Source organism: Cuculus canorus, chromosome 25 (assembly GCF_017976375.1).
Source record: "Cuculus canorus isolate bCucCan1 chromosome 25, bCucCan1.pri, whole genome shotgun sequence".
Classification (NCBI taxonomy): domain Eukaryota; kingdom Metazoa; phylum Chordata; class Aves; order Cuculiformes; family Cuculidae; genus Cuculus; species Cuculus canorus.
Window position 1 is genome coordinate 2,552,803 of NC_071425.1, and position 27,494 is coordinate 2,580,296.

Genomic DNA, 27,494 nt, shown 5'->3' on the forward strand with positions numbered 1-27,494 from the left:
CCGGCTCCAACAGCTCCATCTCCTTCTCACGTTGAGGATTCCAGAACTGGACACAGTATTGCAGATGAGGTCTCCCAAGAGAGGAACAGAGGGGCAGAATCCCCTCCCTCCCTGCTGGCCACGCTGCTTTGGATGCAGCCCAAGGACACGGTTGGTTTCTGGGCTGTGAGCACACATTGCCGGCTCATGTCAAGCTTCTCATCAACCCATACTCCCAAGTCCTTCTCTGTAGGGCTGTTCTCCATCACATCATCCTATACTGAAACTGGGGATTGCCCTGACCCAGGTGTAAGACCTTGCACTTGGCCTTGTTGAACCTCATGAGGTTCACCCAGCCCCACTTCTCCAGCCACTGAACTCTGTGTCTACTGAACATCCATTGAGCTCCATAAGGTTCCTTCCAGCCCACTCGTCCAGGTCTTCCTGGAGGGTGGCTCTTCTCTCTCGAGTTTCACCCTCCCTACTCAGCTTGGTGTCCCCCTCATTCCTTACGGGGCAGACGTCGTAGCGAATCTGCTGAACGCGGCGAATCTGCTGAACGCTGCGCGCGGGGTGCGGCGCCGCCATTACCGGCAACGAGGCACCGCCCCGAGGGGGGCGGGGGCGCACTTAACGGCGCTCCCCACTAACGGGCGCTCCTCAGACACCGGGTTACGTCCTCCGGGCTCGTCCTGCGACAGCAAGGGGGAAAATGCGAGCAAGGAAATTCTTCACGGGGTGGCTCCCCGGCTTTCCGCCCTGCCGTGCTAAGCGTGGCGAATCTGCGGACGGGAACCACCAGGCTGTGGCTTTGATCTCCACGTGGCAGTGGAGGTCGGGCGTTGAGCGACGTGGGCGGAGTGGGGAAAAAGGGCTGTAGCGGCGGTCAGGGCTCGGATAAGCCCGAAAAAGGAGGCTGGGAAGTGTGGGGAAGGGTTCTGGCAGTGCTGGGGAGCTGTTGGGATGTATAAATTGTCCAAACGGTGGTTTGGGAATGGTGTCCCCTCATGGAGATGTTGCAGCGGTCGTAGTGCCATGAGGAAAGCGAGGAGGATGCTGGCGAGAAGGCCTAGAGGGAGCAGAGTCAGCGTGCAGAGAGGTGAAGGAAGGAATAAATCATTAAGGGAAAGAATCGGCTTAAGCAATAATAAGAATAATAAGAACCAAATCTTGGCCAGCTTCAGTAAGAAAGACTGTGATCGTAGCAGGAGTTTAGCTTGTTTACTAGTTGAAACAAGCAACGAGTCAAGTGTTGTGTATCTTAAAGAAACTTATCTCTGGCTAAAGCTCCAAGTCGAGGAAAAGGCCGAAACAAAGAAAGAAAACATGCTATCAGAGGGACATTCTGACTTACAAAACTCACAACTGTTTAGGCAAAGCTTAACTGTACTTTAGCTTAAATCAAAATATTACACTTTGAAGTAGTCCATATACTGTATCAGAATCGCTGAGGCTGGAAAAGAACTCAAGCTTATCCAGTCCAACTGTCAGCCCAACCACACGCTCCTTGCTATACCATGTCCCAAAGTGCCACATCTGCACGTTTTTTAACCCTTCCAGGGACAGAGACTCCCCCACTGCCCTGGGCAGCCTCTGACAGGGTTTCACTGCTCTGTCAGGAAAGAAATTTTTCCAATATCCAATCTAAACCTCTCCTGGTGCAACTTGAGGCTATCTCTTCTCATCCCATCACTTGGGAGAAGGGCCCAGCACCCACCTCACCACAACCTCCGCTCCAGGAGCTGCAGAGAGCGATGAGGTCTCCCCTCAGCCTCCTCCAGGACTTTTGAGCTATAATAAATCAGACTGACTAACTCAAGTGTGCTGTCACAGAGAATTATGAATTACAGGCTGTGCTAGGAGCAGTGGAACTATGTAGAATGATCTGCTGAAATTTATGAAGGTTTCACACATGGAGGGAAAAAGCTTGCAGATAGAGAACACAGAACACCTTGTGGCTCTTGATGTCTATGGAAGATGAAGAGTTTCAGACCTCAGCATTCAGCGTCGGAGTCTATTATACAGTGAAAATTGTTGAAGTGACAGAATTAAAAATGGAAACGTAAGGTTTGGCATTGAAATGCTGTCATATGGCTTATAAGATGGATTTCTAGACATCCATAAAGGAGGATTTTGGTGGATACAGTGAATGGCAGCTGAAGGAAAACCAAACAGTGGATGTTCGTGCTGAGAGAGTGGATATATTTTTGATTTTTTTTTAACAGAAAGAGATAGTTGATACTTACTTAACCCAAAAAGATGCTAGAAAGGGAAAAAGAAGAAAAGCTAATCGAACATGATACCGGCTTGCTGCAAGTTAGGCCCATTTATTCTTGATGCAGACAGTCTGTCTAGCCCATTTTTTTTTTTTGTTCTTAAATAAGCACATTTTTATGAACAAGAGACAGTAACTCTGCCGTCATCTGCATACAGTGTGCTCTCTGTGGCCACAGCGGATAGCTGCTGACATGCAGCACAATATCTGTCACTTTGATTTGATAATTAAAAGAAAGTAAGGATTGAAAAGACTCCTCAGTCAGCCAACCAAATGCGCCTCTGTTTAGTCTACAGTTTCACCTGGGCAGCATGGTTGTGAAGAAAAGGTGAGTAAATACTTGTTAAGAGGTGAAAAATAACTTTGTTTTGTTCTTTTCCCCCCCCTGGTTTTGACCACTGCGTGCATTCATCTCTACTTTTAATAATAACAGGATTTTGTGGATAGCATCAAAATGCATTTAGTGTTGACAACATTCAAATAAATTCTGCATAGCTTATTGTATGGTGTGTGTGTATGTTCAGTGGTAGTCACTTGCCTTGCTAGTAGTTCTGAATAATTGCCTTTATTTTCAGAGCCAGCAATGAGTTCCTTCCTTTGTTTTATGGGTTCTTTTTTACTTTGCTAGTTGCCTAATTTCCACGTTGTGATAGGGAAAGACTTTGCCTGTGTTCACTGTTTAATACACTGTAGGACGTGAGTGGTTTCACTGAGTTAGTAGGATTGGTTATATGGCATCGTACAGAGGGACTCCAAATAGATGGCTCTTAGCCAACTGTTTTAATTAGCAACAGTTTAATAAGCTTTGTACCGAGGACATAAATTCATTGGAAAGTAGGCTGAGACAATGAAACTACAGGTATTGAATGTCAGTTGCTCAGCTAGTCTGAATTTAATTGGGAGCACAGAGGTGAAGAATTCTTTGCCATATTATCAGGCTTCATGTGTTATTTTCTAAAATTAAGCTTAAAAGTGACCTAAAACCAGGGTGAGATGTTACTGTGAATACTTCTTTTTCCTCTGCCCACGTGGAGTTTGCACTAACACTAGCAGAAGTTTCGTAGTTTACGGACAAAAGAGTAAGCTCTTTATGTTTGAAGAGATGAGATTTGTGAATAATGCAAAAGACAGAGATGTACTGGGAGAAAATGTAGCAAACAACAGGTTGAACCACCTCTGGAGTAGGAGTGATTCTTGATGCAGGTCATGAAGGAGATCCCGCAGGAGGACGACAACTTGTACCGGCAGGAGCGGGCTGCCTGTGGAGTCCTGTGTTAACAAAACACCCATTGAACTGCAGCCTTTTGATTTTTTTTAGAGCATCAGGTTTCATGATCATAAAAGAGGGCAACTGGGTTTATGTCGGTTGTTTCAGTTCAGACTGGTGTTACACAATGGCAACTTCTGTGGAAGGAGGAATCTTCTCACCAGGATGTTCTTTTGCTGTGAGGGAGGTGGCTGCAGAAACCCTGAGCTCAGGCCCTTATGTGGATGAAATAACATATGAATAAAGTCAACCTTTTTTTGTAGTTACTTAGTATCCTGGACAGTGTTTTCTATAGTTACACAGTAATTTTTCTCTTCTAAAATCCTGTGGTGGTTCTATTGCAAAGTGTAGTCGGATTTGTGTTCTTTACTGTGCTGGATGAGGTTCCTGTCATTAGGGAAAAGAAAACCTAGAGTTATGCTGGACAAGATAATACCCCAAGAAGTGGCATAGGTCTGAGAATAAGCTAGATGCATCTGGGTTGAAAAAAAGGTCTGTGAGTAAGATTATTCCATTAAGTTTATGGTCAAGATGGCAATCACTTCCATGGATTTGTACAGTAATTTTTGTACGCCACCTTTTCCTGCATAAAGGATAAGCAATTTTAAAGATGGATGTATTAAGCTAAGTTTGTTACGTGTTTGCCTGCTATTTATCTTTGCACGTCATCTCATCTCATCTTTTAGATTGTAAACTTTCACAGAATCACAGAATCACCAGGTTGGAAAGGACCCACTGGATCATCGAGTCCAACCATTCCTAACACTCCCTAAACCATGCCAGATGCTGTCTTCTGTTCTTTCTTGTGTGACGCTTGGAACAAAGGACTTAAGATCTTGACAGGGTTACTGCATTTAGCAGAAGAAGAGTAATTTGTGTAGCAGGAGGACCCTCACCTTCTGTGTTAGGATAAGGGTTCTTAGGGAATTTGTGTCTTTTGAATTGTAGAGGAGAGCTTAGAAAAAAAACCCACATGGTTGTAGCGTTACAGATTTTCTTATCTGCAACTTTTATTTTGTATTTCCCTGTTACTTCTTTCTGTTTAAGGTATGCACATTAAAACTCACAAAATATGCATGGGCAGCAGCCATTTTATTACTTTTTAATTGTAATACTACCGCTTACTTTGGTAAATTCATATCCCTGTTTAAAGTGCCTTAAAGCAATTGAAACTTAGTTTAAATTCAAGTATTGTAAAATGTACAGTGTATAAGCATAAAGGAAAGCTGCATAGTGAAAATACTAGAGCAGGCTAATACATTCAGGATGCCAAATACTCAAGTATTAACAACACCAGATCAGTATCAAGGTTAATGATAATTACCCAGCTTCATACAGTAGATACAGTACTGTGGGCGATATAAATGCATTGTTCTTACCATTAACAAAAGATAGAAGCGTAACTTAACAGTGGCAGAATTTGTAGGATCAGTTTTTGTATCACATGCCATAAGTAATAAGGCAAATACCGACACTTAAATTAATCTTTTACATGCTGCTGTAAATCCACAGTATGTGGTTCTTCTAGAACCTGAGCCCCTGCGATCCCAGTGATTTCGGTCAGAGTTTGTGACATCTACAATCCTCTTAAAAAAGCCTCATAAACAATCATTCCTATCTTATTTTGTTGGAGTTTTTGTTTGAAATTGTTCTCATAATGTTATAAAGGAGTATTTCTGAGTTTGTATTCTGTTTTTTCTGTGTACAGATACAAGATCATCTACTGTACTTTGCCCAAAGCTACCTGGAGCAGTAGAGGGGGATACTTATGGTAGAATTTTACTTGGAATATGTAGCCCTTATTTTGTCCATTTAACTTTAAACTATGATAGTTGTACTCTGCACAATAGTGACTTGTGTGTGTCAGATCAAGATCAGAACCTTCCTTTAATATTTGTCAGAAAAGGAATTTGTTGAAGTAGCAACATTAAAACTGTTGTTTGACTCCATACATTTGAACAGTTAAAGAGTATAATTCTTCTTGCTATGGCTGATTCAGCTGTCGTACAGGTACATGTGGACACATAAAGGAATGATTGATTTTCACTGGAAATTAATGCTTCAGAATCAGTGGAATAATATGGCTGAAGTCTTATTGTAATAACACTTTTAAGAATGTGCGTACAGTTATGTAAGGGAAAGACATTTTTGCTCAGTTGTTGCCTAAAAAATTAATTTAAAAATACCAGCCGCTTTTAAAAGAAAATAATTTGTTGATATTTTATGAGTGTTAAGAGCGTCTTTGTATAACATTTTTGCTGCTAGAAAGTATTATTTTAAAATATATTTCGAGAAGTATCACGGTTCTAACATAAATTGTTACAAGGATTCATCAGTTGTTATGTGTATGCACTACTGAATAATTAAGAGAATGGAATATGAATTTCTCATTTCTAGAAAGAGAAAGCAAATTCTTTTTTATAAAGGCAAAATATGTCAAAAGTATAAAGTTATTGTTTAATTTTTGTAATTGGTGAAATTCTACGAAACGACAACAACAATGAGAAAATAAAAGGGCTGCACCCAGAGTATAAAACTAGTAGAAGTTAGGTTTCCTGGAATCTTAACTCCCTTGCTCTTCTCCCTTTCTTTTAAAAGACTTGTATGTTTTTATTGTGTTAATCAAAGTACTCAGTAAGATTTCATAGCTGTAGCAGGATAGGAGGCCGTGTAAATCCATCCAGGATTATTTCCAGAGCCTGTTGGAGCTGAACGTTGGGTTAATTTGCTGTAGGTTAAGGTTTGATAGAAGGAATACTGCAAGATCTCCTCATTACCAGCCTGACTTCAATGTCGGGAAGGGTTTTCTTTTTAGTGTGTAGGCATCCTTCATCCGTTGCTGCCAGATGGAGGTCAAAGCGCAATGAAACGGATTTTTTCCTTAAGCGAGGGTTGTCCTTAAAGAAAGAACCTTCCCATTCTTTAATAACCTCATCCACTTTTTCTGTCCTGAAACAATAAAGCAAATGTGTTTATGATTCTTCAGGCAATATGAAAAATGTGTCTTCAGGATTGTTTTTAAAATGTAGAAAGCAATTGCATAATAAAGTGCCAAGTTATTTTAGACGGGTACTGAAACACTAGACTTTTCTTCTTTTTCATAGGGCCATTCTCCTAACTAAAAGGCGAGGTTTCATTCTATTCTTGCTTGTATACTTTTAAGTCTGTGTGTCTACAAAACCACCGTTCCAAACACAGCAGGCAGTTTGTTTCCAAGGAGAAAGTTTGGAATCTAAGCTCAAAAACTTTGCAAGAAACCTCTGTACTATAGCGGGCAGGACAGAATTCCTGTGTCTGAAAACCTTCAAAAAAGGGAGGAGAAAAATGTAGTTCAGATCCAAATCTCAGAGAACAGTTCTACATTAAATTAAGAAAGAAAAAAAAGAGCAGAAGTAAGATAGGGGGAATTAAAACCCAACTGATTTAATAACCACTGGGTACCCAAGTCGTGTTGATTTAATTCTGTAAGTATGTGTCAGGATCAGATGTGGGAGCAGAGTAAACTTTACTCAGCCAAGAGCCTCGTGCAAACCTGAGAGGAGGTATGAGATGAACAAAGCTCACGTGTGAAAATAGGCTGCAGGGATGGACCGTGGATGGCCAGTGGATGGCATTGAGTTTTAATCAGAATTTCTGCACATTTTCAACTGCTGATTACAGTTCAGTGCTACTGACATGGAACACTGCAGCTTCTTTTAAATGTAAAGCTAAGTGCTAGTCTACAAAAAAGCTTGAAGAGCAGCAGAAAAAAATCCAAAAAAGAGGCAATCCAATACTATTAAAGTAATTTAAGGTGAATAATACACACAAACAGACGTTCACATGCCCACTCAGGAGCCAAGCTCTCTGTTACCTCTGTAGTAATTGGTGAAACGTAGGAGTTTCCAAATAGCAAGTTAGAGCAGCCAAGCCTCAATTTATGTGCATAAATATGCCCCAGAGGGAGTTTGCAAACATGGTCTGGGCTTTTTTGCTTTCAGCCTTAACTAAATGAATTATTCATAGTTTCATTCTTGACAGAAACAGAAATTACAAATCAGAATCATCATCATGATACTATTCGCTTAAGAAGTAAATGCTAATAAAAAGAACTTTAACATTTAACTCATTGTTAAAACATGCCATTCAGTATAACTCGAAGAACTATAATCGTTACTCTGAAGCTTCTTGGCTGCATGGGCATGGTATAACTTATACTAAACAAAGGAAAACTCAAAGCTACTGAAGTGTAATGCCCACCCTTCACTTTCAATTGTTACTTTGTTAAATTCATGTTTATCTTACTGTACAGTGCCATGAGCTTCAGCACTTTCCTTCGTAATATTTCCATCTAGGATTGCTTGTTTTGTCGTCAGCTCCACCTTCTCATTTTCTTGCTTCTTTACACTCTCTGTAAAAGAAAATGCAGATACACAAGGCATGCGGAAGAGTAAAGTCAGGAGAGAGGACCTAGAGGTATTTTTCCTCCTCCTTTATAGAAGAAAGATCCTTTTGTAATATCCAGTAATTTGTCAGCAGTCAGGAGCCTCCTGTAGGTTTGTAATTCCCTAAGGGAAAAGTGTCTAAAACCTCACCTGATGGCAGGGTAAAGGCAATCTTGCTAGTGGTCGGCTTCTTGTCATCCTTCTGGTCAGGTAGAGAGCAACGGAACCTGCAAAAATAAAAATTGTTACAGTCATCTAATAATACTGACTTACTTTATTCCAAAACTTTTCTTAGGAGCAGCTATGAAAAAATTAAAAATATGAGACCCATGGGAAGTTCTGTTTGATTGCAGTAACAGTTTAAGATTTCTCATTCTGAGGATGGAACTGAACTAAGTTGCTGAAAATATCTTTGCAATTTCATCATTGTCTTTGGACAGTTTTTAGTCACTTTGTTATGTACCAGGGAGACCTATTTGATTTTATTGATGTCAATTTGTGTGCATTTTCACAGTTGGAAGCATTAACTATGAAACACAGTCCTCAGTCTGGAATCTTCCTATGGAGAAGCATGAGGTTCCTGGACAGAAACCCTCTGTTTTCTGTAGAAAGGACTGAAGGAAGTGATGTTCCACTGAAAGAGTTTGGAATCGAGTGCCTGGGTTTGTTAAGATACCAAGATATGAAGTTTTGCCTTTTTCTGATCCTCGTGGTTGTTTACATGTCTGTAGCTGCCTCCCTGGCTGATAGGAAAGGGCACCACTGGAGGGTATGTTCTTAAATAGTGGTTTACCAAGGGGAACTTCCCAATGTGTTTGAATGATATCGTGCTGTAACTGTGCACAAACAGACATCTGCCATGTGATGGGCCCTGAACTCCTGTCTCAGACCTCCATGTGTGTGGCCTTGCTTCATCAATGCTCTGAGAAAAACAGAGCCCACGTCAAGCAGCTACTGGCGTGCCAAGTCTGCAGCAACATGCAGTGCCTCCCATGAGGATACAGTCAGCGTGCTGTTATCTGTAATGTATCGTGGAGGAACTCTATGAGTGTGGAGTCAGTGGAGTTAAGTGGTAATGAAACCATTTCTAAGTATTTTTTACCGGAATCTTTTAACGATTGGTTCATGTTTTTACAATTCTGATGATTATTTCAATGAAGAAGTTCAGAAATGGAAGATAAATTTGAGTACTTTTCCACTAAACAACAAGTACCTGTTCTCTTCTTGCTCAAGCAGACTGCGATAGGTTGCTATCTCCTCCTCCAGCTTCATCCTGGTGTTCAGGAGGATTTCATGTTCTTGAAGCTGTTTCTCAATACCTCTTCTCACTTCCAGCAGCTCTTTCTCCAAGCATTCAATCTCAGCTTCTAAAGTTTGTAGTTGCATGTGGTACTGCTGCTCTGTGGCACGCAAGGAACGTTCCAAACCCTTTTCCTGTGAAATTTAACTCATAGTTTAAGATTTTGAGTGTATATGCGTGGAGATGTTATATGGAGTTTTCATTAACAATCTGTATTTTCACATCAGTTCTTTTAAGAATAGGAGCTTGGGCAAAGCTTTCAAGGTAGTACGTTTGCTGAGAAATTTTCTAGTAAAATCTGTAATAATTTAAGATAGGATAAAAAAATGTACCCTCCTGTGTAGCAATAATCCACTGCCGTTGATTTTACAGATCTCTGGTTTTGCCTGTATGGTTAAAATCAGATCCAGCTTAGTACTGTATGAACACCGAGTGGTACGCCTGCCCTCATAGCTGATGAACTGTATTACTAAATTCAGCAAATTGCTGACCTGTTTTATCATGAATGAACTGATAAATTTGGTCCACACATTCAAAAAAAGTTATAAACTTGATGTGAATTGGTTAGGCAAAATGACCAGGGACTTGATGAGAGAGTGTCACGCAAATATATGTTTGGCCTCCATGAAAACATGAGAACACTTGTGTATTGAATGGCAGATCATGAATCAAAATATTTGATTCTCTTAAATGTGAGTAAATGTCCAGGTCATTGTATGCTGGGGAGAACTCTGTGTGAAGAGAGGTTGGACTGGATGATCTTAGAGGTCTTTTCCGACCTGAATGATTCCATGATTCTAAGGGCTGCAGGTCCATGCAAAACTGTGCATTTCTCTGTGATGTGTTTCTGTTGTCCAGTGTATGGGGCTGTTGCATAAACTTAATTGGGGAAGAGTCTACATAACGAAAAAGATTTATTTATTCTGGGAGATTTCAAGTTTCATTTTATGATGCTTACCACAGCGTGAAGAGATTCGATTTCTATCTGCATGTGGTGCCACTGCCGTCTCGCTTCACAAAGTTCTGCTCTGGCTGCCTTTAATGCTTCTGCATCTTCGTCCATTCTTTTAATTGTAGCTTCTTCTAGCTACAGGGGATATAAACAAGAGAACAATATTAAAAATATTCAAATAGTGCAAATAAAATACATACATTAAAATCTCTATTTGGAATTTTTTTAGAGTCTCATACTACATTTGTTAAAGCTATCAGTGATGAGTTAATGTTTTATATACCATGTAGATTGGGACCTCTTATCCTGCCGTGTTTAATGGGCAGTAGATGGCCTCATCTTTATCCCTAACATATTCGTTGTAGAGGAATTCTCATACAAATCAACCAATTGTATTGAGACCTGATTCAGATCTAGGGTAAATGGGCTTAACTTCATGGAAATTAGAAGAATTGCAGTCAGTTCAAGCTTCCAGGTTTGAATAAGGTTCTTTGTTTTTAATGTATTTTTGATTTCTTAGAGCAGCCTTATAAAGAGAGAGCCCTTTGGAGTGGTTACATGAATACAACCCAATTGACAGTTGCTGTAATTATGTTTTGCTTGATCCTAGCCATGGACTGGATTTCAGTTTGTCATTTGAGAGCAAGTGCCTCCAGTCATTTAAACAGGAACAGAATCTGAATCCAAATCTACCACTTTCCCTTGTCCTCTAAAGACAGGTTATTTAAGATTTCTCTATCACAGGAAGGAAAAAATTGATGTGCTCTCTGAGCAGATGCTGTCACCTGTGTTAAATGGGACAGTTCAGTAGTGAAGTGCCTGCTATAAGCTTCATCCAGATCAAAAATATTATTTGAAATGATTTGCCATCAGTAAGGCTGAAACTTATTAGAAAAAAAGTAATTAGTCGAACAAGCACTATGTTGTGTTTGCCAGAAAATGTGGGGGTTTGCTTTTGTTCTGTCCTATTAAAAGTAGGGTCTTTTTTAGCCGACCCTGAGCATATGTAGGGTCATTTTAGACTTGGGCTCATCGTTGATGTAGTTAATAGCTTCGTGCATTTAACTTCGAGAATGATTGTTTTGCTTATGGAAGTTAGTATGCCTTTTGATTCCGAGTTTTACTGAAGATGCCGCAAGCCCTTGAAGCCAGACATACTCTTCTGCATATTTTACTGCTTTATGTAGGTTCTCGTGATGCCATCAACTCCAGGAAAATAAAATCTTTACTTCAGGTCACATGAAGTAAAATCGGTTTCCTTTCTCACCCCATAACATACTGACTTATTGTACTTGTATCATGCCATTGCTTTGGTGAAAATTTAGCTAATCCACAAACGAACACTCAATATTCTTTGCTTATCCTTTTTTTTTTGCCTGAGTACTGAAGAACTGATGTGACAAGATTATATCAATGTACATTGGCTGCTTTGTGACCGACACCAATGTAAACTTGGCTTAACCGTTTAATTCATAGCTGCTGTGTGTCATTGGATTCCCGTGTCGATCAGCCGATTGCAGCAGTTGTCTGGTCCGTGCTTAAAAAAACCCTCTGGAATTTCTGCAATGCCTAAGAAGCACAACAAGGTGATACAATACCTCATTTCCACCCCAAATTTCTTGATGTTGGATGGCCGAAAATTGTTTTGCTATTTTACTTAAAAGTCCAGTTGGGTTTTAGAGCTGTTTTGTATGTAAATCTGTAATAGCAGTATTGTGTGTTGATACCATTTAATCAGTCTGTATGAAAGAAGAGATTCTATCTGCTGAAGAGTATGACATAGTTTTACTGTGAAAAATATAAAATTGTTCCTGACGAGGTACAGTTTTCTTTTAGTATAGTTGCTAAAAATGGTAAAGCATTCTTTATATAAATGGATTCTTTTCACTGCCTTTGATTTCCCAGATTTTCTTTTCCTTTGGGATAACGAACGGTGCTAGAGGTTACCAGGTTACAGCACATCTCCACATTTTTTAAATTACAACAATATCCCTGTTGCAGGTACAGCACAACACAGCATTTGTTCAGTGTGAATTACGTATCCGAAACAAAACGTATCTTCTAGTTCACATCTTACTGCAGTAAAACCACGATCCCTTCCCCAATATTACGCTGCATTGAAAAGGAAATACTGTACCTCATAGAGGCTGAGGGAGGAACTGTATGGACAGGGGTTGTCTCCTTACTCTGGAAGGTGTTTGTCTGTACGCAGTCATTACCTGGATCCTTGCTGAGATGATGGTCTTTATCTGATTTCTGGTGATGAGCCTTTCATATTTGGCCCTGATCTCATTGAGGAGCCCGGAGAGCTCCATTCTCCTCCCATCCTCCACCTTGGCTAACCCAGCCTTAGTGATAGGATGAGCCGGCTGCTGCAGAGCCCTGGCTGCCTGCAGTGAGGGGTGAGCCAACGAGAGAGCACAGGCAGATTTTAAAGCTGCAGAGCTTGATTTTTGAAGAAGCACTGAAAGATCAGAGGCTTCCAATCATTTCTAAAAGCAAGTTTAATAAAGCCAAGGTCTGTCGCTTTTGCAGCAATTCAAATGATTCCTCAATGGTGTGCTGAAATTAATATATACAATGTTTTGTTATGCTAGAACTGGTTTGTTATAACCTCAAAAATGTCAGGTTAAGAGATATAATGCAAAGGAAAGGACAAGATTACAGCTGTACAGCTTGAGAGTGCATTCGCTGGGAGGAGGGGAAGGGCACAGCTTTCCAGCAGGACACCTGAGTTGATGGCAGAGCTGCTGGAAGGGGCCTTCAGCAGCTGACCAGCATGAGACCAGGTCATCCAGGGACGTTACAGGATTCCCATCCTTGAAGGTTTTTGAGACTCAGGGAGGTGAAGCCTCAGGTTTCTGACCTCGTGTTGAAGACATTTTAAAAAAGAGCGGGGTCCTGGACATCCTCTCACCCAACATTTCAGTGGTTTTATGGGCAGAAACGTGGAAAGAGGGAGAGGAACAAGCACTACAAGTGGTAAAGAACACGTGTGCATCTCGAGGTTAGGGGTTTAGCTCCCCTTCTGCAGAGTGTAAAGTTGTGGTGAGTTTACACTTCAGAGGTGGGTAGCTGCTGTCAGAAAAAAGTGTTCTGTGTGTCTCTGAAGGCGCTCACAGCGCTTCACTGAACATGTGGATTCTTGTACCTTTCCTGACGGCTACTAGTGATGCAGAAAGCACCATTTGTCTGCTGGGCTGTATTTTCTGTGAATAATTCTTTATTCCCGGGCTAGCTGCTGTGTGATCCCCATGATCTTCTCTGCTTAGAACAGCTCTTACTGGTTTTGCAGGGTTTTTTTCAGTAACGAACAATATCAGATATTTAATAAAAAAAACATCTTTCAGTAACAAAATACAAATTTACTGAATAGAGTGCACTTTTAGGCTTCAAATAAGAATACACATCAGTAGAGTGAGAAAAAAAGGCAGTAAACTTTTACTAGACGCTCTTCTTTTTAGAAGTCAAAGTAGTATACCACTTAAAAGTCTCCTTGTGTACATAAGGCTTCCTTGTTGTTGTCCCTGTCCGCTGGCGCGTGTCAAGGGATCCTGTGTTCTGATTTTATTTGTCTTGGCTGGCTGTTTTTCAGCTGACCTGGACAGAGATGAGAATGTTTTGTTGTCCACTGTCTTTTCTATGAGTGTTTCAGTTATTTTAGTTTTATGTAGTACTAAATCCAAAGTGCTGACTCTTTTTCATTGATGGTGTGAGAACAGTCACAGAGTAAAAATGTTCAGAATCAATTAAACAAGCATATGGTACTGCGCTTTAGGAAAATGTGAGCATTAATAGGAAGAGCCAGTGTAGTTAAGCACAGAAGAACTTCAAATGTACTTTAAAATCTGCCTTTTTCTTTGCATTGCTGTACCAATTGTTCACAGTGTGCTTCCAGTTCCCTGGAACTCAGAACATCTTCTTTTACATCGGGAAAAGCCCAGGCTGGCTGGCATTCAGAAACGATTCGAGGTGTCTTAAGTTTGCAATTCAATATGGATGTCTGCAGGGATATGGGATTTTGCCCCACAAACCAAACTTTATGCATCAACAAGCATCTAGGGATGAATCTTCATATGACCAGAGCTAAATGTTTGCCAGCTGATAACATTTTTTTAAAGCTTTTAAAAAATAAACAAGCAGTAATACTTTCATCTTCTTTTTTTTCAGGTGCAAAGGGAACATCGGGCTACGAGAACCCTGACAGCTAAAGGTAGATGGGTATAAGCAATTGTGTCTTTACTGTCGTTTATGTGCTTTGAATTGTAGCTGCTTTCAATGTTCATATCTTATTAGAGATGCTGGATTTTAGTTGACTTTATAGTTGGGACACTGTGCATCAATTGTTTGGGTTCTGGGATGTCATGTAGTCAGGTTGTGGTGAGAGTGGGCTGCGCTCGGTCACCGCTGTTGCTTTGTCACAAGGCGATAGAGTGGTTTCTAGGTTTTACATATATCACACCTACACTCTGGGCAATTCTCAGTCGTCTTTTAGATCATAATGTTAAATTCAGGATTAATGTGTTTGTAGGTAGTGTGATTATTCAGTGGAAGTCGACACTGAATGATGTAGGGAATCATCATGCTGTAGCAATCACGGTTGCGGTCCTTGAGGTATGGACATTATTTCATATTCCAAACACATTTATACTGAAAGTATCTGTGTCTTTGGAAGAAGAAAATGAGAGAGAAACTATTTTCTCCTCAAAATGGAGATGATGTCAATAATGGGCAAGATATTGTGGCTTCAGGTTTTCTGCATATCAGAAAAACATTATGGATAGCAAAGGACAATGTGTGTGGTCCTGTCTAAAAGAAAAAAATTCCTTCAGTCTGTGTTCTTAAACTTTCAATACAACGATACTCCTGGTAATCAAACATAGCTACATGAACAGCCTCGGTTTGTTTCTTGCTGATACTATTGTTTTAATTTATATTGTAATTATTTTAATTTAAAAAATGTAGTCTGCAGCTATAACAGTCTAACTGAGACACATTGCACATCGTGAGGTTCTTGTCATTTATTTATCAGCACTGTTTTTAAAGGGCAAAAAAGTGGGACACTGGTGTTCTGTGCTTTTAGAAAAGAAATTACTTCCTTAAACTGTGAAAGATGTTGCGTTTACTCCAGAGGTGTTCAAGTTCTTCCCTCTTTGTACTGGTGTGATAGAGGATTCTTCTGTTTAATCCTTCTGGGCTATCTAAATAACGCTAAATAATACTTGTCACAGCGCCTTTTCTTTAACTGACTGGACTTTAGGTGTTGCGGTTCTGCCACGCTTGTGTAGCATTGATTATTATTTTAATTACCCTGGCTTTTATTGATTCCACAAAGGGAGCAGAAGAAATGCTGGTAGTCGGTTTTACAAAAGGCAGACTGGAGGCACAGTATGAAATCTGTGCTCCCATTAGAATTACAGTTTTGGTTCAGTACTTAAGGGATGTGATCAAACGTGCAGAACGTTTGTGTCTCAGAGATTTCCAGTGATACACACGCGTAGGAGGTCACAGGAGCTTCCTTGTCTTACGTGAGCATCACCCCAAACCGTCACCATTTCGATTGGAAAGGAAGGGTTGAGGTGTGAGGTGTAAGGTGGTTGCAGCTGGTCCTCGGTTTCGGTTTGGATGCGGTTCCTCTCTGTCGCTGCCCTGGTCCAAGTTGTGGGAGGTGGCGCTGGGAGCCCCGGAGCCACCGCTGCTTGGGGCTGCTCCCCACTCCCATCCCGCAGAAACCCCTCTCTTCCATCAATAGCTTCGGATTAGAAGCCATCAAACATTCCTTTCATCCCCCATTTAACAGATTTTTTTTTAACGTGTACGTGTTGTGAAGTAGGATTAATTTAGTGGAGGGTAATTAATCGGGGCGTTCTGCCGTGCACATGATATGCGGTAAAGCAAAATACCCCACAAAATGGCAAGTATTAATCAGGAGCAACAGTCTTAAATGAAGAATAAAGGCAGACTAACATCTTACAGCTTGTTGAGGCCTTTTTATTAGTCAAGAGAACTGGAAAATGAAGTTAGAATAGCAAAACTATTTCATCTATTAATTACTAAAAATGATAAAAAAGCATTTCTAATAAAATGTCTAATGTGTGCAGCATATTTCTAGTTATTGAATGAAGAATTTGGGATAAATTTAAAGAACACTGTGAAACCCGTACAAGTAATACCGATAGATTGAAGCAGAAAATGTATTGCATGACTACTAAGAATGAAAGGAAAGGCTTTGATTTATGTAAAAGAATCTTAGTAAAAAGCCAATCTATTTTTATCACTTCATACAAAAGATCAAAATTATTTATCCATGTTCAGTTTGAAAGAAACATTGAGTGAACAGATCTTTTGCAATCGCAGGCTGTGCCTTATATCTTCTCTTCAACTTCCTTGACATGAGATGCAATAACTTTTCCATCTACAACTTCTTCAACAATTGTCTTGATCTTTCTAGTTTTGGTAGGATCTAAACATCATAAAGAAATGGGAAAAAATAGTTATCAAAGTATTAAAAACGATAGAGCAGCAGGTGTGCATGAACAGTTAAATCCTTTTCCCTTCAAATCGGCTTCTTGTTATGATGAACTCTATGATGGAGTTAAGTGGAATAACATGTACTGTGTTATTTATAAGAATGACTTTAGAAACAAAATGTTATTCGATTGAGTTCTACCTACCTTGAGATGAATCCAGTGATTGTGTTTGTGATTTGGACCCTGTCAAGGATGAGCTTTCAAATGTCACCGCCTGTCCTGCGCTCCTGGAAGTGAATCAAAGAGAAGTGATGTTGCAGAGTGTTTGTCAGGAGCAAGAGAAATGGAGTTGTTTTAAATCCTGAGCAGGATGGTTCCCTCTCATCAGGCAGAGCATATCCGTATTATTTCAGAATCCTAGTCTGTGCCTTGCTGCCTTTGGGTGATTGTACCCTTGTTTTTACCTCTTTTATTCTGGAAAGGATATTGTTAGGGAGAATAAAACCAAGGAGATATTTTACATAAACCAGTTACTTACACAAACTCGCCATCCAGCAAGCGACGATAGGTTTCAATTTCCATTTCCAGACGAGTCTTGATATCCAGAAGTTGTTGATACTCCGCGTTCTGGCGTTCCATGTCAGCCCTGACCTGGAACAGCTGAGACTCCAGGTTTCCGATCTGGAGTTGTATTTGTGAAAGCTGGGCACAGTAACCTCCTTCTGTTTCTGCTAAAGTGTCTTCAAGGGATTTTTTCTGTGTAAGAAGGATATTAAACAATGTATGACTGAAGGAAAAGTATTCTTTATACAGACAAAACCAACCAAAAGATGGGGATAAGCACAGCCTCAATGCTTAGAGATTCTTTTTCTTGAAATACCAGTTCGAAAACTGGCCTTTGCTGCTTCACTGACTTCAAACATCAGCATTTGTCTCCTGTGTTATGTGATACTTGCAATTCAATTATATATATTACTGCTATTTAGGAACTAAAAGAATGCAGGATTTAATAGGGAATAAAACCAAATCTTAAATCCTGTAGAACAGTGTAAGATCTAATAACTCTTTTGAAGTCAGGAAGTTTACTCTGCCTGGTTAGCAACATCCTTAGAACATACCATGGCGAGCTGAGACTGCAGCTCAATTTCCAGGCTCTGGAGAGTCCTTTTTAAATCTGTGATCTCACTCTTCCCTGACTGAAGCTGCTCAGTGTTGGTGGAGATTTCCCTTTTCAGCTCCCCACTCTGAAATGACAAGGAAGAACAGGGTGCCGTGTTACTGCTGCAAATACTTAACTCAATTTTACATGCATTTTGCTGAATTTGGTGTCTCTGATTATTACTTTTTCATTGAACCATGCTTCAGCCTCTTTCCGATTTTGCTCAGCAATGAGTTCATACTGTCCCCTCATGTCATTCAAAAGCTTGGTCAGGTCAGTGCCTGGAGCAGCATCCATTTCAACGCTGACTTGGCCGACTGATGTGCTTTGGATACCCTGAAGCTCCTGGAGAGATTAAAAATAAAGAAACATTTATGTTAATAAAAGTCAAAATAATTCTACCAAAAATACGTAAAGAAATGCATGGCATATAAATTGTGTTTCAACAAGAATGTGCAGCTTGTGTGGGGTTTTTTGGCACTCTTGCATTTAGTAAACTCAAAAAGCAAACAGAACAAATAATGAAACCAAGGAACTTGCACTGGCATAAATAAGGGATTCATTTGATACTTCACAATTCCATCTGCCTTATTATGAATTCACAAGGGAAAACCTCTACCTCTTCGTGATTCTTCTTGAGATAAGCCAGCTCTTCGTTCAGGCTTTCAATTTGCATCTCCAAATCAGCTCTTGTCAGGGTCAGCTCATCCAAAACTCTGCGCAGACCATTAATGTCGGCTTCCACGCTCTGGCGAAGGGCCACTTCATTCTCATATCTGTAAAGTAATTAAATAGGATTTTTTACATCATTAATGAGGTCAAATGCAAACTGTTGCTGTGTCCTTATAGAGCTTTTACTATGAAATCTTAATGCACATAATTATTATAATATTGTTTAGTAATTATGTCAAAGGAAAGTTATTCTTAAATACAAAAAGGTTTTTTTCCTTAAAATATTAGTAAGAGTTTGTGTGATATCAAGCTCTGCTTACTTCAGTCTGAAATCATCAGCAGCCAGTCTGGCGTTATCCACTTGCAAAATGATTCTTGCGTTGTCTATAGTTGCATTAATGATCTGGAATACAAACGATGTTCAGGGAATGATTTTATAGCCAAATGGCTTTCCAGCACCAGACTACTGTTTACTTAACTGCAATCCTCAATACAATAATATTAAATGTGATTTCTTAGACTCTTGTATAATTTACTATGAAAATAGTAAATTACTATTTACTAGGAATTTTAGGATGGATTTTCAGCTTCTGCAAATCGATGTGCTTCCCTTCCTGGCAGAACCCCAATTTGCACAATATGACTGGGGAGTTTCTGATCTGTGAAGAGCTTGCCAGTGGGCTGTCTGGGTCAGGAATTGAATTTGTGATATAAGAAATATGAAACTTATTAAAATTTAAACTTTTTAGTCTACAAGAGCGTCTTGAGCCAGATTCCATCACTGCTCTCTCATTTATTTAGACCAAGTCACAGGGTTGTGCCATGCAGCTACAGAACTGCCATTAATATCCAAGAACTCAACACACAATACCGGTGCAACGTGACAGAGGTTATTGCAAACATTGGCACTGTAGACTAAATTTGCTTTTGCTCTTGGAGAAATTTGCTATTTTTATCCAAAGTATTGTTAGGTGAATTACAAATTAAAGATACGTTAAGTACGTTGCATTGCTACCTTGTTTCGAAGATCTTCAATTACAGGATAATGTTTACTGTAGTCATTCCCAGGTGCAGGGATAGCAGCTCCAGGGCCGTTTTTCTCATACCACTCACGGATTTTGCGTTCCAGCTCAGTGTTGGCATCCTCCAGAGACCGTACTTTGTCCAGATAAGCAGCCAGACGGTCATTGAGGTTCTGCATGGTTTCTTTTTTTGAGCCAGAAAGAAGGCCACCATCTCCAGCAGCAGCAGTGCCGAAACCACTTCCAAAACCGGATCCTGAGCCACTTCCAAAGCCACCTCCAAAACCAGCACCTGAACTGCTGCCAAAACCACTTCCTAAACCTCCACCAAAAGCACTGCCCAGACCACTGCCATAGCCACCACCTAAACCACTACCAAAGCCTCCTCCAAAGCCACTGCTTAAGCTGCTCCCAAAGCCTCCACCTGCACTGCTCCCAAACCCTGTGCTGAAGCCAGAGCCTGAACCAAGCATAGAAGCAGCACCAAATCCACCACCAGATCCACCACCAAACCCAAGTCCACTGCTGCCAAAGCCTCCTCCACCACCAGAACTAGACAGTCTCAGAGATCCTCCACCAAGGCCGCTCCGAGAAGAGAACTGCCGGGATCCACCACTGGTGCGCATGGAAAGAGCCATGGTGCTCAGGATGCCCTGATCTGTTTTGAGAAGCAAACAGCAGAGAACTAGGGCGAGCAGAGAGCAGTTTAACCTTTATATTGGGAACGCGGTGGGTGGTTCGGCAGTAGTCCCCACCTCCTGGGAAGATCTTTTATTCTCTCTCTCTCTTGTTTGAAGGGAAGTCAGTTTAGTGTGTCCTGACTGGACTAAATGATGTGTGCCAATTTAAATTGCCAATGGGAGTGGAAATCTGATGCCCTCCAGGTATTTGCTGTATGAAGGGAAATGGGTGGAGGAGAGCTGAGACGTCCGGATAATGTTTTGCCATGTGCAATGGAGCGCATAAATTCTTTTCGCATTTAAATCTTCCTAAATAATTTTTTTGTCATTACATATTCATCGCTTTCTTGGTTTGGGGCTATTATTCTAGAAATATGCTTAAGTCAGTGGAATGATCCCTTTCATATCCTCTTTCCCAGTAAGCGTGTCAAAAATGTGTTTCTTGTCATAATACGTTTCTGGCATGAACCTCTGCCAGATCAGTGCTCCGTGTATGTTTAATGAGAAGTGAGAAAAGTGATCAGCCAAAGTGTATGAAGATGCACATGGACAATCAGTTATCTCCAGGTTGATCATTAGTACGAAAACATAAAAATACCTGGTTATACTGAACATAATTGATAATTGTGTTTTCTATCCTAAACTTTTTGTCATTGAAATATCTCTGTGTAATATGCATAGCCTATACCAATTGCCTACACTTCTGAGCTGAAAACTAACCATTTTTTTCTTCTAAATAGTTTATTATCTCAAAATAAGGACAATGATTTTTGTATTTTGTGCTTCTCATAAATCTAAAAATCAAATATAACTCTTTTTAGGCATGGAAACCCTTCAAAACCAATATGCTTTTCTTTTGAAGTTATTTTGGTAAACAGAAATTTGTTTTTTTCCTCATCCTGTCTTAATTATATCATTGGATTTGTCAACTGAAATGTGTTAATCTTACATCCAGGAGCAGAGGTGCTTTTTTGGGCAGAGATTTATTTTGTGAGCAGTAGATCAAAGGCTTTTAAGTGAAGTGTTGGTGCAGAACTGAATTGATCGCCTGGTATCAGTGACTCATAATTGTGAAAGCAAAGGATTATCTTTGTTGGCAGCTCTTTGTGTGCAGTAAATATCACACGGATGGAGGACATTTCAAAAGGAAGAGTGTTTGTCTTTGTGTTGTCAAGAGGAAATCGTAGGCTCCTTGGATTGAGGACCTGGGTGCGGCATAGGAGGCTTGCACGGAATAGGGAGGGGTACGTGCAATTATTGGTAGGGAAAGGCTTACTAAAATGGTGGTCTTTTAATTTCTGAACTTCTTGATAGAATATCTTTGCTTCCTATAGTCCCTGGTGAGATAAACATTCACAGAGAGTGAAAAATAAGGAAGACGCTTCTTCAGTTTTACATTTTAATCTGTTATGAAATGAAAATCGACACATCTTGAAAATAATTTTTTACTAAAGTGAAGCTGGTAGGTCAAGTGCAGAAAGGTGCAGGGAATCAACATTTTAATGTGTTTTTGAAAAGAAATTAAATGTGCTAGAGAAAAAATAGGTTGCTGAACTCTGGATTGCAATTCACCTGACAAGTTTAATAGAGAGAGAGTCATCTGTATCTGGGAAATTCTTTCTTGTAAAGTTTTGGTGAGGTGTCTGTCAAGGTTTCAGAAATCGCAGCTCACTTCTAAAACCTTTTCTTTTATTAATGTGTTGAAAACATGAGAAAAGGTAAGACACCAGCTGGAGAAGTGAACTGTGAGCAAATGATGCTTTCAGAAGCACCCATGACCGTCAAGAGCTGCATGAGCCAGTTCTGTCCTGTGTCTTCATCTGATGTCTTGCCCCAGCTCAGTACTTTGAAACCTCAACAATAAGCACTGCTTAAGTGTTTTTCTAAATTTAATGTAAATTATTTTAAAAGCTATCGTAAATTCATGCTGAAAGTCATTTCACTTTCCAGTTTTTACTGAGCAAGTTTTTAAATGTAATTTCAAGAGCCTGATGTAAGTAAAAACTGATACTTGAGGTTTTTATCTGTCTTGGAAGCAATTATACATTTACAACAGGCTGATTTGGGTTTTTTATGAGGTGTTTAGTCACTAAGGAAGTAAACCCAAAATCTTGTGCTTTGTAACTTACTGATTTTTATAAATACTCACGCACACAAAAAAAAAAGAAGAAGAAAATTGATTGAGATTTGATAGTTTGGTGTTTTCCAACCCTTCTGGGGTTTAGAGAGGATTACATTGAATTCTTTATAAAGTTTAAGCTTTTAGTTTTGGAGTCAGCTCTGAGAAGCTCTAGGGCTGTCTCCTCCCTGCTGGTGCCGTTTACATCTTCTCTTCAACCGTTTTGACCTGAGAGGAGACAACCTTGCCATCCACCACCTCTTCAACAATTGTCTTGATCTTCATAACTTTGCTTGATTCTAGTAATGAAATTGAAGAGCGAATTCATTAACTGTGATGTGTATTGACAGACTAAGGTTACTGTAGTGCTGGCAGCAACTCCACAAAGGACAATGTGGATAAAGTCATCTGTTCAACACACTGGGACTGTGCAGTAAACTTTTGGGATATACAGGGCATGGTTTCTCTTCCTTTGAATATGCTGCATGTTACCCATAATACATTAAGTGGACATGGTATTGGATAACTCTATCTCTCCTGATATTTTTGCTTCTGTTTAGCACAAACTTGCAGATGTAACACCTAGGAATATTCTGACACTGCACTGGATATTGTGGCTATCAAACTAGATCCTTTATCTGGGAGCTTGCTCTCCCTGAGCTGTCAGTGGAGAGAAGCAGATACTTCTGGAGTCCTCCAGAGGGGAATCCAGTGCTTCTCTATCATTCTCTTGGCTCTTTGAGTTCTCTATCATTCTCTTGGCTCTTTGAGGAGTCTGTGGTTTTACCTTGGGCACCTGAATTACATACATAAAGCGAGGCTTTGTATAATCCCTGTAGGTTATCTATTCATATAATTGATTGCTTTCTTGATCTAAGATTTCTCTGAAACTGTATCATTTCATACCAGGCTACTTAGTTCTGTAACATTTCAACAGGCAGCCATCAAAGATGAAGAGGTTGGTGTGACGTACCTTTTTCAAGCTCTGTTGTAGCTGTTTCCACTTCAAAATGTCTGTTCAAATTACAAATGAAAAAATGTAAATATATGGTACCTGATGTATTGAAGATAAGTCCCTGTATGTCTCCTGTACGTTTAATCATGAGTTTTCCCTATTAAAACTTGGTAAGCATAAGCTATAGATGAAATTGCTCCGCAGCCTCCTTTCTGCAATGTTGGAACTTCAGCTCATGCAGAAAGGCCAATCTGATTTCTAAGCCAGAACAGCTGAGCAGGCAGAATCCAGACTTGCTTTATGCTTGCCTTGCTTTATGCTTTTCCATAGGTTTTTGCTCTTTTCACTACAGACTATGGGATATGGGACTATCTGAACGTTTAGTATCAGCTTACTCGCACCTCTTCACATTTTTAAGTAGCTTGGCGACCCGTGACACAGGTAGTCTAGAACATAACCCAGGTCAGGCTGCAAAGCTTGCCATGGACTGCAGGAGCAGTCAGCACGCTCTTGCTCAGACTTCTCCAGCCCCCCCAAACCAGTGGCAGATTTTACACTTCGCCTGCTGTGAACATAGGCGGTAGTTGCAATGCTGTTTGCCGTCATACGAGAGTCAGCTGACAAGCAAAGTGCGTGTATTTCCTCACCCACTGTCCTCTCCTTCCAGGAGACGGCGGTATGTGGCGATCTCCATTTCCAAGCGAGTCTTGATATCCAACAATATACTGTACTTGCTGTTTTGACCTTCCATGTCAGCTCGGAGTTGCGCCAGTTGAGCCTCTAAATTGGCAACCGATTCCTGTATTTGGGCTAGCTGATAACTGTAACGAGCTTCCGTTTCAGCCAGAGTGGCTTCTAGAGACTGTCTCTACAGTCAATGGAAAGAGCGGAGATGTGTTATTCAAGAGGATAATGTTTTTGTGTTAAAGTAATGTTTTGATTGAAAAGCCTCTCAGTTTCTACTTTTATCCATGTAACTATCTACTAAACACAGTCCTTATTTCAAGTACTCTTTATTACTTACCGTGTTAAAGTAGGTCTGTAACTCCATCTCCAGGCTTTGGTAGAAGTGTCTCCGCTCGGTGACCTCCTTCTTCTGGACTTGCAGCTCTTCAGTGTGGATCGCTACTTCCTGGTTCAGTTGCTCTGTCTGAAATGCCAACATGAAAAGGCTGTAAACTGCAGTGAGGCATGACTAGGGTTCTGCTGATGTTTAAATAATTGACCTTACCTGCTTTTCAAATTCTTCTCTGGCTTCTTGACGATACTTTTCTGCCATTTCTTCGTATTGCCGCCTCATGTTTTCCATAATAGTTGCAAGATCAATACTCGGAGCAGCATCCACCTCTACATTAACGGAGCCACTCACCTCTTTGCGGAGTCTGCCAATGTCCTACAGCAATGAGGGCTGTGTTAGCATTTGTTACAGGGAACTTTCAGTCCTGAATATTGTAAGCAAATTCAAAATCTACAGAAATAGAAGTGATTCTGAAACAGCACTTCAAGGCAAGATAACTTAATCACCTTGTAAATACTTTTTAGTGCACTTCATGTTAGAACATTTTGCTCATTTTGTCACAATAAATGGTATATCATAGATAAATATGTTATAAAAAGAAGAATTCCTCAGTGCCAGATCTGAGGAATGAGTGTAGAAGTCATAGTCCCCCATTTGTATACTTTTGTGTGGTGGTACCTCCTAAACCATGAATTATTCTTAAGGAAAACCTTTACTCTGTAGTTTCTGGAGCTGTTCAGCCTTTGATGCCTCATAGCTTGGGTGCCAGTCAGTGCCACACAGTTACACACCTCTAGACATCATCCAAATTCTTCATGGCTACACAGCCTTTTGAAGTGGTTGGCTAGGCTGGCTATTTTTCCAGGTCAGATTTGTCTAGCACAGTTATTAAAGAGCATATTTTCTGCAGTGTGACAAGGAATTAGCACCTTTGAAGGTGCCAGTGTGCCCCTAAGTGAGGAAAGCTTAGGCATATGCCGTAACTGAGAATTTGTTAGCATTTAACAGTAATTTTGAATTTAGGATTTCAGTTTGTGTCTTTACTTGGAAAGAGGAAATAAGCAATGTTTGTTTAACATTCTTATCTTTGTAGGTGTTTGAGACTAGAAATGTAACGGTAAGGCTGAGATTTCCTTTGAGTTTAGACTCCCAAGCGATACCCAGTACGCGTTTCTGACTTTCAGGTGTCTCTGCATGAGCCAGAGCGCCTGTTGTGACCGGCAGAGACCAGAGAGGATCCCAGCTGAGCACCCAGTGGGTGTTTGCTCTGCAGTGAGCTGAATTGCTCTTTAGGCTATGTCTGTTTGATCAGCTGTCGCTCAGTTGATTATAATAGAACCATGGGCACATACAGGTATGTGCATAGACACCTAAATTTGGATGTGCTAACCTGGAGCTGAATCCCCCTGGAAGAGGAATATTCTTTTAGATTAACCATGAAGATTTCATTATTCCTAGCTGGGCTGGGTTTATGTATGACACTTAAAAAAAAATCGCCCCATGACAGTGTTCTGCTGCTCTCACCTCCTCATGGTTCTTCTTCAGAAAAGCTAGTTCTTCATTCACACTTTCAATCTGTGACTCCAAATCAGCTTTGGTCAAAGTCAAATCATCACGAACTCGGATCAATCCAACAATGTCACTCTCAACGCTTTGCTTGAGCAGGTGCTCATTCTCGTACCTGTAAAACAAGGCTGGTGTTGTCATCATGAACACTCGATGTTCATGTTAGAATGGGTAACCACTACAGATGGAGGTGTAATATTTCGCTTTTTATTAAACTTGACATTAGAAAATGTTTTCTGCTCTACTTTGATACTAATAACTATTGCAGAAGCTGTCATGGATAAGAGGATCATGAAAGAGAATTTATGAAATGATCGTGGAACTTACTTCAGTCGAAAATCATCAGCAGCCAGTTTGGCGTTGTCAATCTGCAGGACAAACCTTGCGTTTTCCAACTGTGCAGCAGTAATCTAAAAAGGAATGGTTGCAAAGAGATGCACATAAATGACCACTCGATCCCCTTCTGTGAATTAATACTACATGTGGCCCATTGCATTAGGATTTTCCAAAAGTCAAATGATCCTGTCGTAAAATAGGTATATGAAATAGTTGGGGCAAGCTGCTCTCAGGGAGGGATCTGCTTTTAAGGGATCAGAAGTAGAACTGGTGAAAAGTAAGGGGAAAGATTTAAGGAAATTCATTGGGAACATAATTTCACAAATCTGCCAGCTGCTTGCTGGGGGAATATTTTTTGTTCGTAGTGGTAATTTATGATTCCATGCAGCGATCTATTATTTTTTCTGAGCATTTGGCAGTCTTTTCTGAAGTGCTTGAAACACTTTGATATCCACAGATGCTAAACTCTATTTAAATATGCAAATTCCATCAGTATTCTCGCTAAATAAAACTACCTTAGGCAAATATAATAGCAATTTTTATTCAAATATTCTCCTTTATAGGGTTACTCACATCTGCAGACATAAATCCAGTATTACTAATTAGGTAGAATCTGTCACTAATTTGTATCTGATCAAACTAAAGCATTTATTTTTCTCAGCTAAGACAATTGCTATTTGGAAAAGTATGTTTTCTACAATAGATTACAGTCTATCTCCCTGATAAAAGCATTTAATATATTTATAAGTGTCTGCATGCTATCTTACCTTGTTTTGGAGATCTTGAATTGTTTTAAAGTATGAGCTGTAGTCATGCCTGATTTCTATGGTGTTCTTCTCGTACCACTCTTTGATCTGCTTTTCAATCAGGGAGTTTGACTTTTCCAGGGAACGCACCCTTTCAAGGTACGAAGCCAAACGGTCGTTTAAGTTTTGCATAGTTGATTTTTCATTGCCAGCAAGCAGCACATCATTACCAGTAATACTAAGTTGGAAGTTCCCACTGAAGCCTTGTCCGTAGCTGGTGCTGGTGGATATGCGCGTGCCACTGCCGCCAGCTCCCCCGTAGACGCTGGGTGCCTGAAGCTTTTGCATGACCATTTTCCTGGATGTTACACCACTGGCGCTGGAAGCCGTGGGCTGGATGCGGGTGCCTGTGCTCCACTGGATGCTTCGGGTAGAGAATGCCATTTCTGTTCTTTGCCTTCTCCAATGAACTGCCTGAATCTACACAGATAGAGGGCAGCTGAAGTGAAGACCAAGGTGTGCTCTCTAAACCTTTATACTGTGTCTCAAAGAGG

General features: G+C 40.3%; 3 protein-coding genes across 4 annotated transcripts; all 3 read right to left on the reverse strand.

Moving 5' to 3' along the window:
* Window positions 1-4,638: 4,638 nt before the first annotated feature.
* On the reverse strand, window positions 4,639-12,551 carry KRT222 (keratin 222). 2 transcript variants are annotated; one of them, XM_009555421.2, is made up of 6 exons: window positions 12,417-12,551; window positions 10,204-10,332; window positions 9,159-9,379; window positions 8,096-8,172; window positions 7,806-7,911; window positions 4,639-6,470 (listed from the first exon to the last, which is right to left on the reverse strand). In XM_009555421.2, exons 1-6 carry the CDS (start codon window positions 12,510-12,512, stop codon window positions 6,257-6,259), a joined length of 843 nt encoding a protein of 280 aa, XP_009553716.2. In that variant the 5' UTR covers window positions 12,513-12,551; the 3' UTR covers window positions 4,639-6,256. The 2 variants fall into 2 exon arrangements, with proteins under 2 accessions (XP_009553716.2, XP_053944228.1); XM_054088253.1 differs by having other exon boundaries at window positions 4,644-6,470; window positions 12,335-12,531.
* A 3,759-nt stretch (window positions 12,552-16,310) lies between these two features.
* On the reverse strand, window positions 16,311-20,160 carry LOC104054423 (keratin, type I cytoskeletal 12). Its single transcript, XM_054088244.1, has 8 exons — window positions 19,514-20,160; window positions 18,819-18,901; window positions 18,446-18,602; window positions 18,010-18,171; window positions 17,786-17,911; window positions 17,206-17,423; window positions 16,872-16,954; window positions 16,311-16,660 (listed from the first exon to the last, which is right to left on the reverse strand). Exons 1-8 carry the CDS (start codon window positions 20,156-20,158, stop codon window positions 16,563-16,565), a joined length of 1,572 nt encoding a protein of 523 aa, XP_053944219.1. The 5' UTR covers window positions 20,159-20,160; the 3' UTR covers window positions 16,311-16,562.
* Window positions 20,161-21,491: 1,331 nt separating this feature from the next.
* On the reverse strand, window positions 21,492-27,476 carry KRT20 (keratin 20). Its single transcript, XM_009555418.2, has 8 exons — window positions 26,962-27,476; window positions 26,186-26,268; window positions 25,817-25,973; window positions 24,506-24,667; window positions 24,299-24,424; window positions 23,922-24,142; window positions 23,293-23,333; window positions 21,492-22,618 (listed from the first exon to the last, which is right to left on the reverse strand). The coding sequence occupies exons 1-8, from the start codon at window positions 27,382-27,384 to the stop codon at window positions 22,521-22,523; spliced, it is 1,311 nt and encodes a 436-aa protein (XP_009553713.2). The 5' UTR covers window positions 27,385-27,476; the 3' UTR covers window positions 21,492-22,520.
* Between the last annotated feature and the right edge of the window lie 18 nt (window positions 27,477-27,494).

Coding starts and splice junctions, on each gene's coding strand:
- KRT222 (XM_009555421.2), bottom strand. CDS start 12,512: ATGGAGCTCTCCGGGCTCCTCAATGAGATCAGGGCCAAATATGAAAGG. Junction 10,333..12,416: donor TCATCTCAGCAAGGATCCAG/GTAATGACTGCG, acceptor TATCCCCTGTAG/CTAGAAGAAGCTACAATTAA. Junction 9,380..10,203: donor TCGAATCTCTTCACGCTGTG/GTAAGCATCATA, acceptor TAAATTTCACAG/GAAAAGGGTTTGGAACGTTC.
- KRT20 (XM_009555418.2), bottom strand. CDS start 27,384: ATGGCATTCTCTACCCGAAGCATCCAGTGGAGCACAGGCACCCGCATC. Junction 24,668..25,816: donor TGAAGAAGAACCATGAGGAG/GTGAGAGCAGCA, acceptor TCATTGCTGTAG/GACATTGGCAGACTCCGCAA. Junction 24,143..24,298: donor TACAGACCTACTTTAACACG/GTAAGTAATAAA, acceptor CATTGACTGTAG/AGACAGTCTCTAGAAGCCAC.
- LOC104054423 (XM_054088244.1), bottom strand. CDS start 20,158: ATGGCTCTTTCCATGCGCACCAGTGGTGGATCCCGGCAGTTCTCTTCT. Junction 18,172..18,445: donor TCAAGAAGAATCACGAAGAG/GTAGAGGTTTTC, acceptor TAATCTCTCCAG/GAGCTTCAGGGTATCCAAAG. Junction 16,955..17,205: donor TTGCTGGATGGCGAGTTTGT/GTAAGTAACTGG, acceptor ATTCACTTCCAG/GAGCGCAGGACAGGCGGTGA.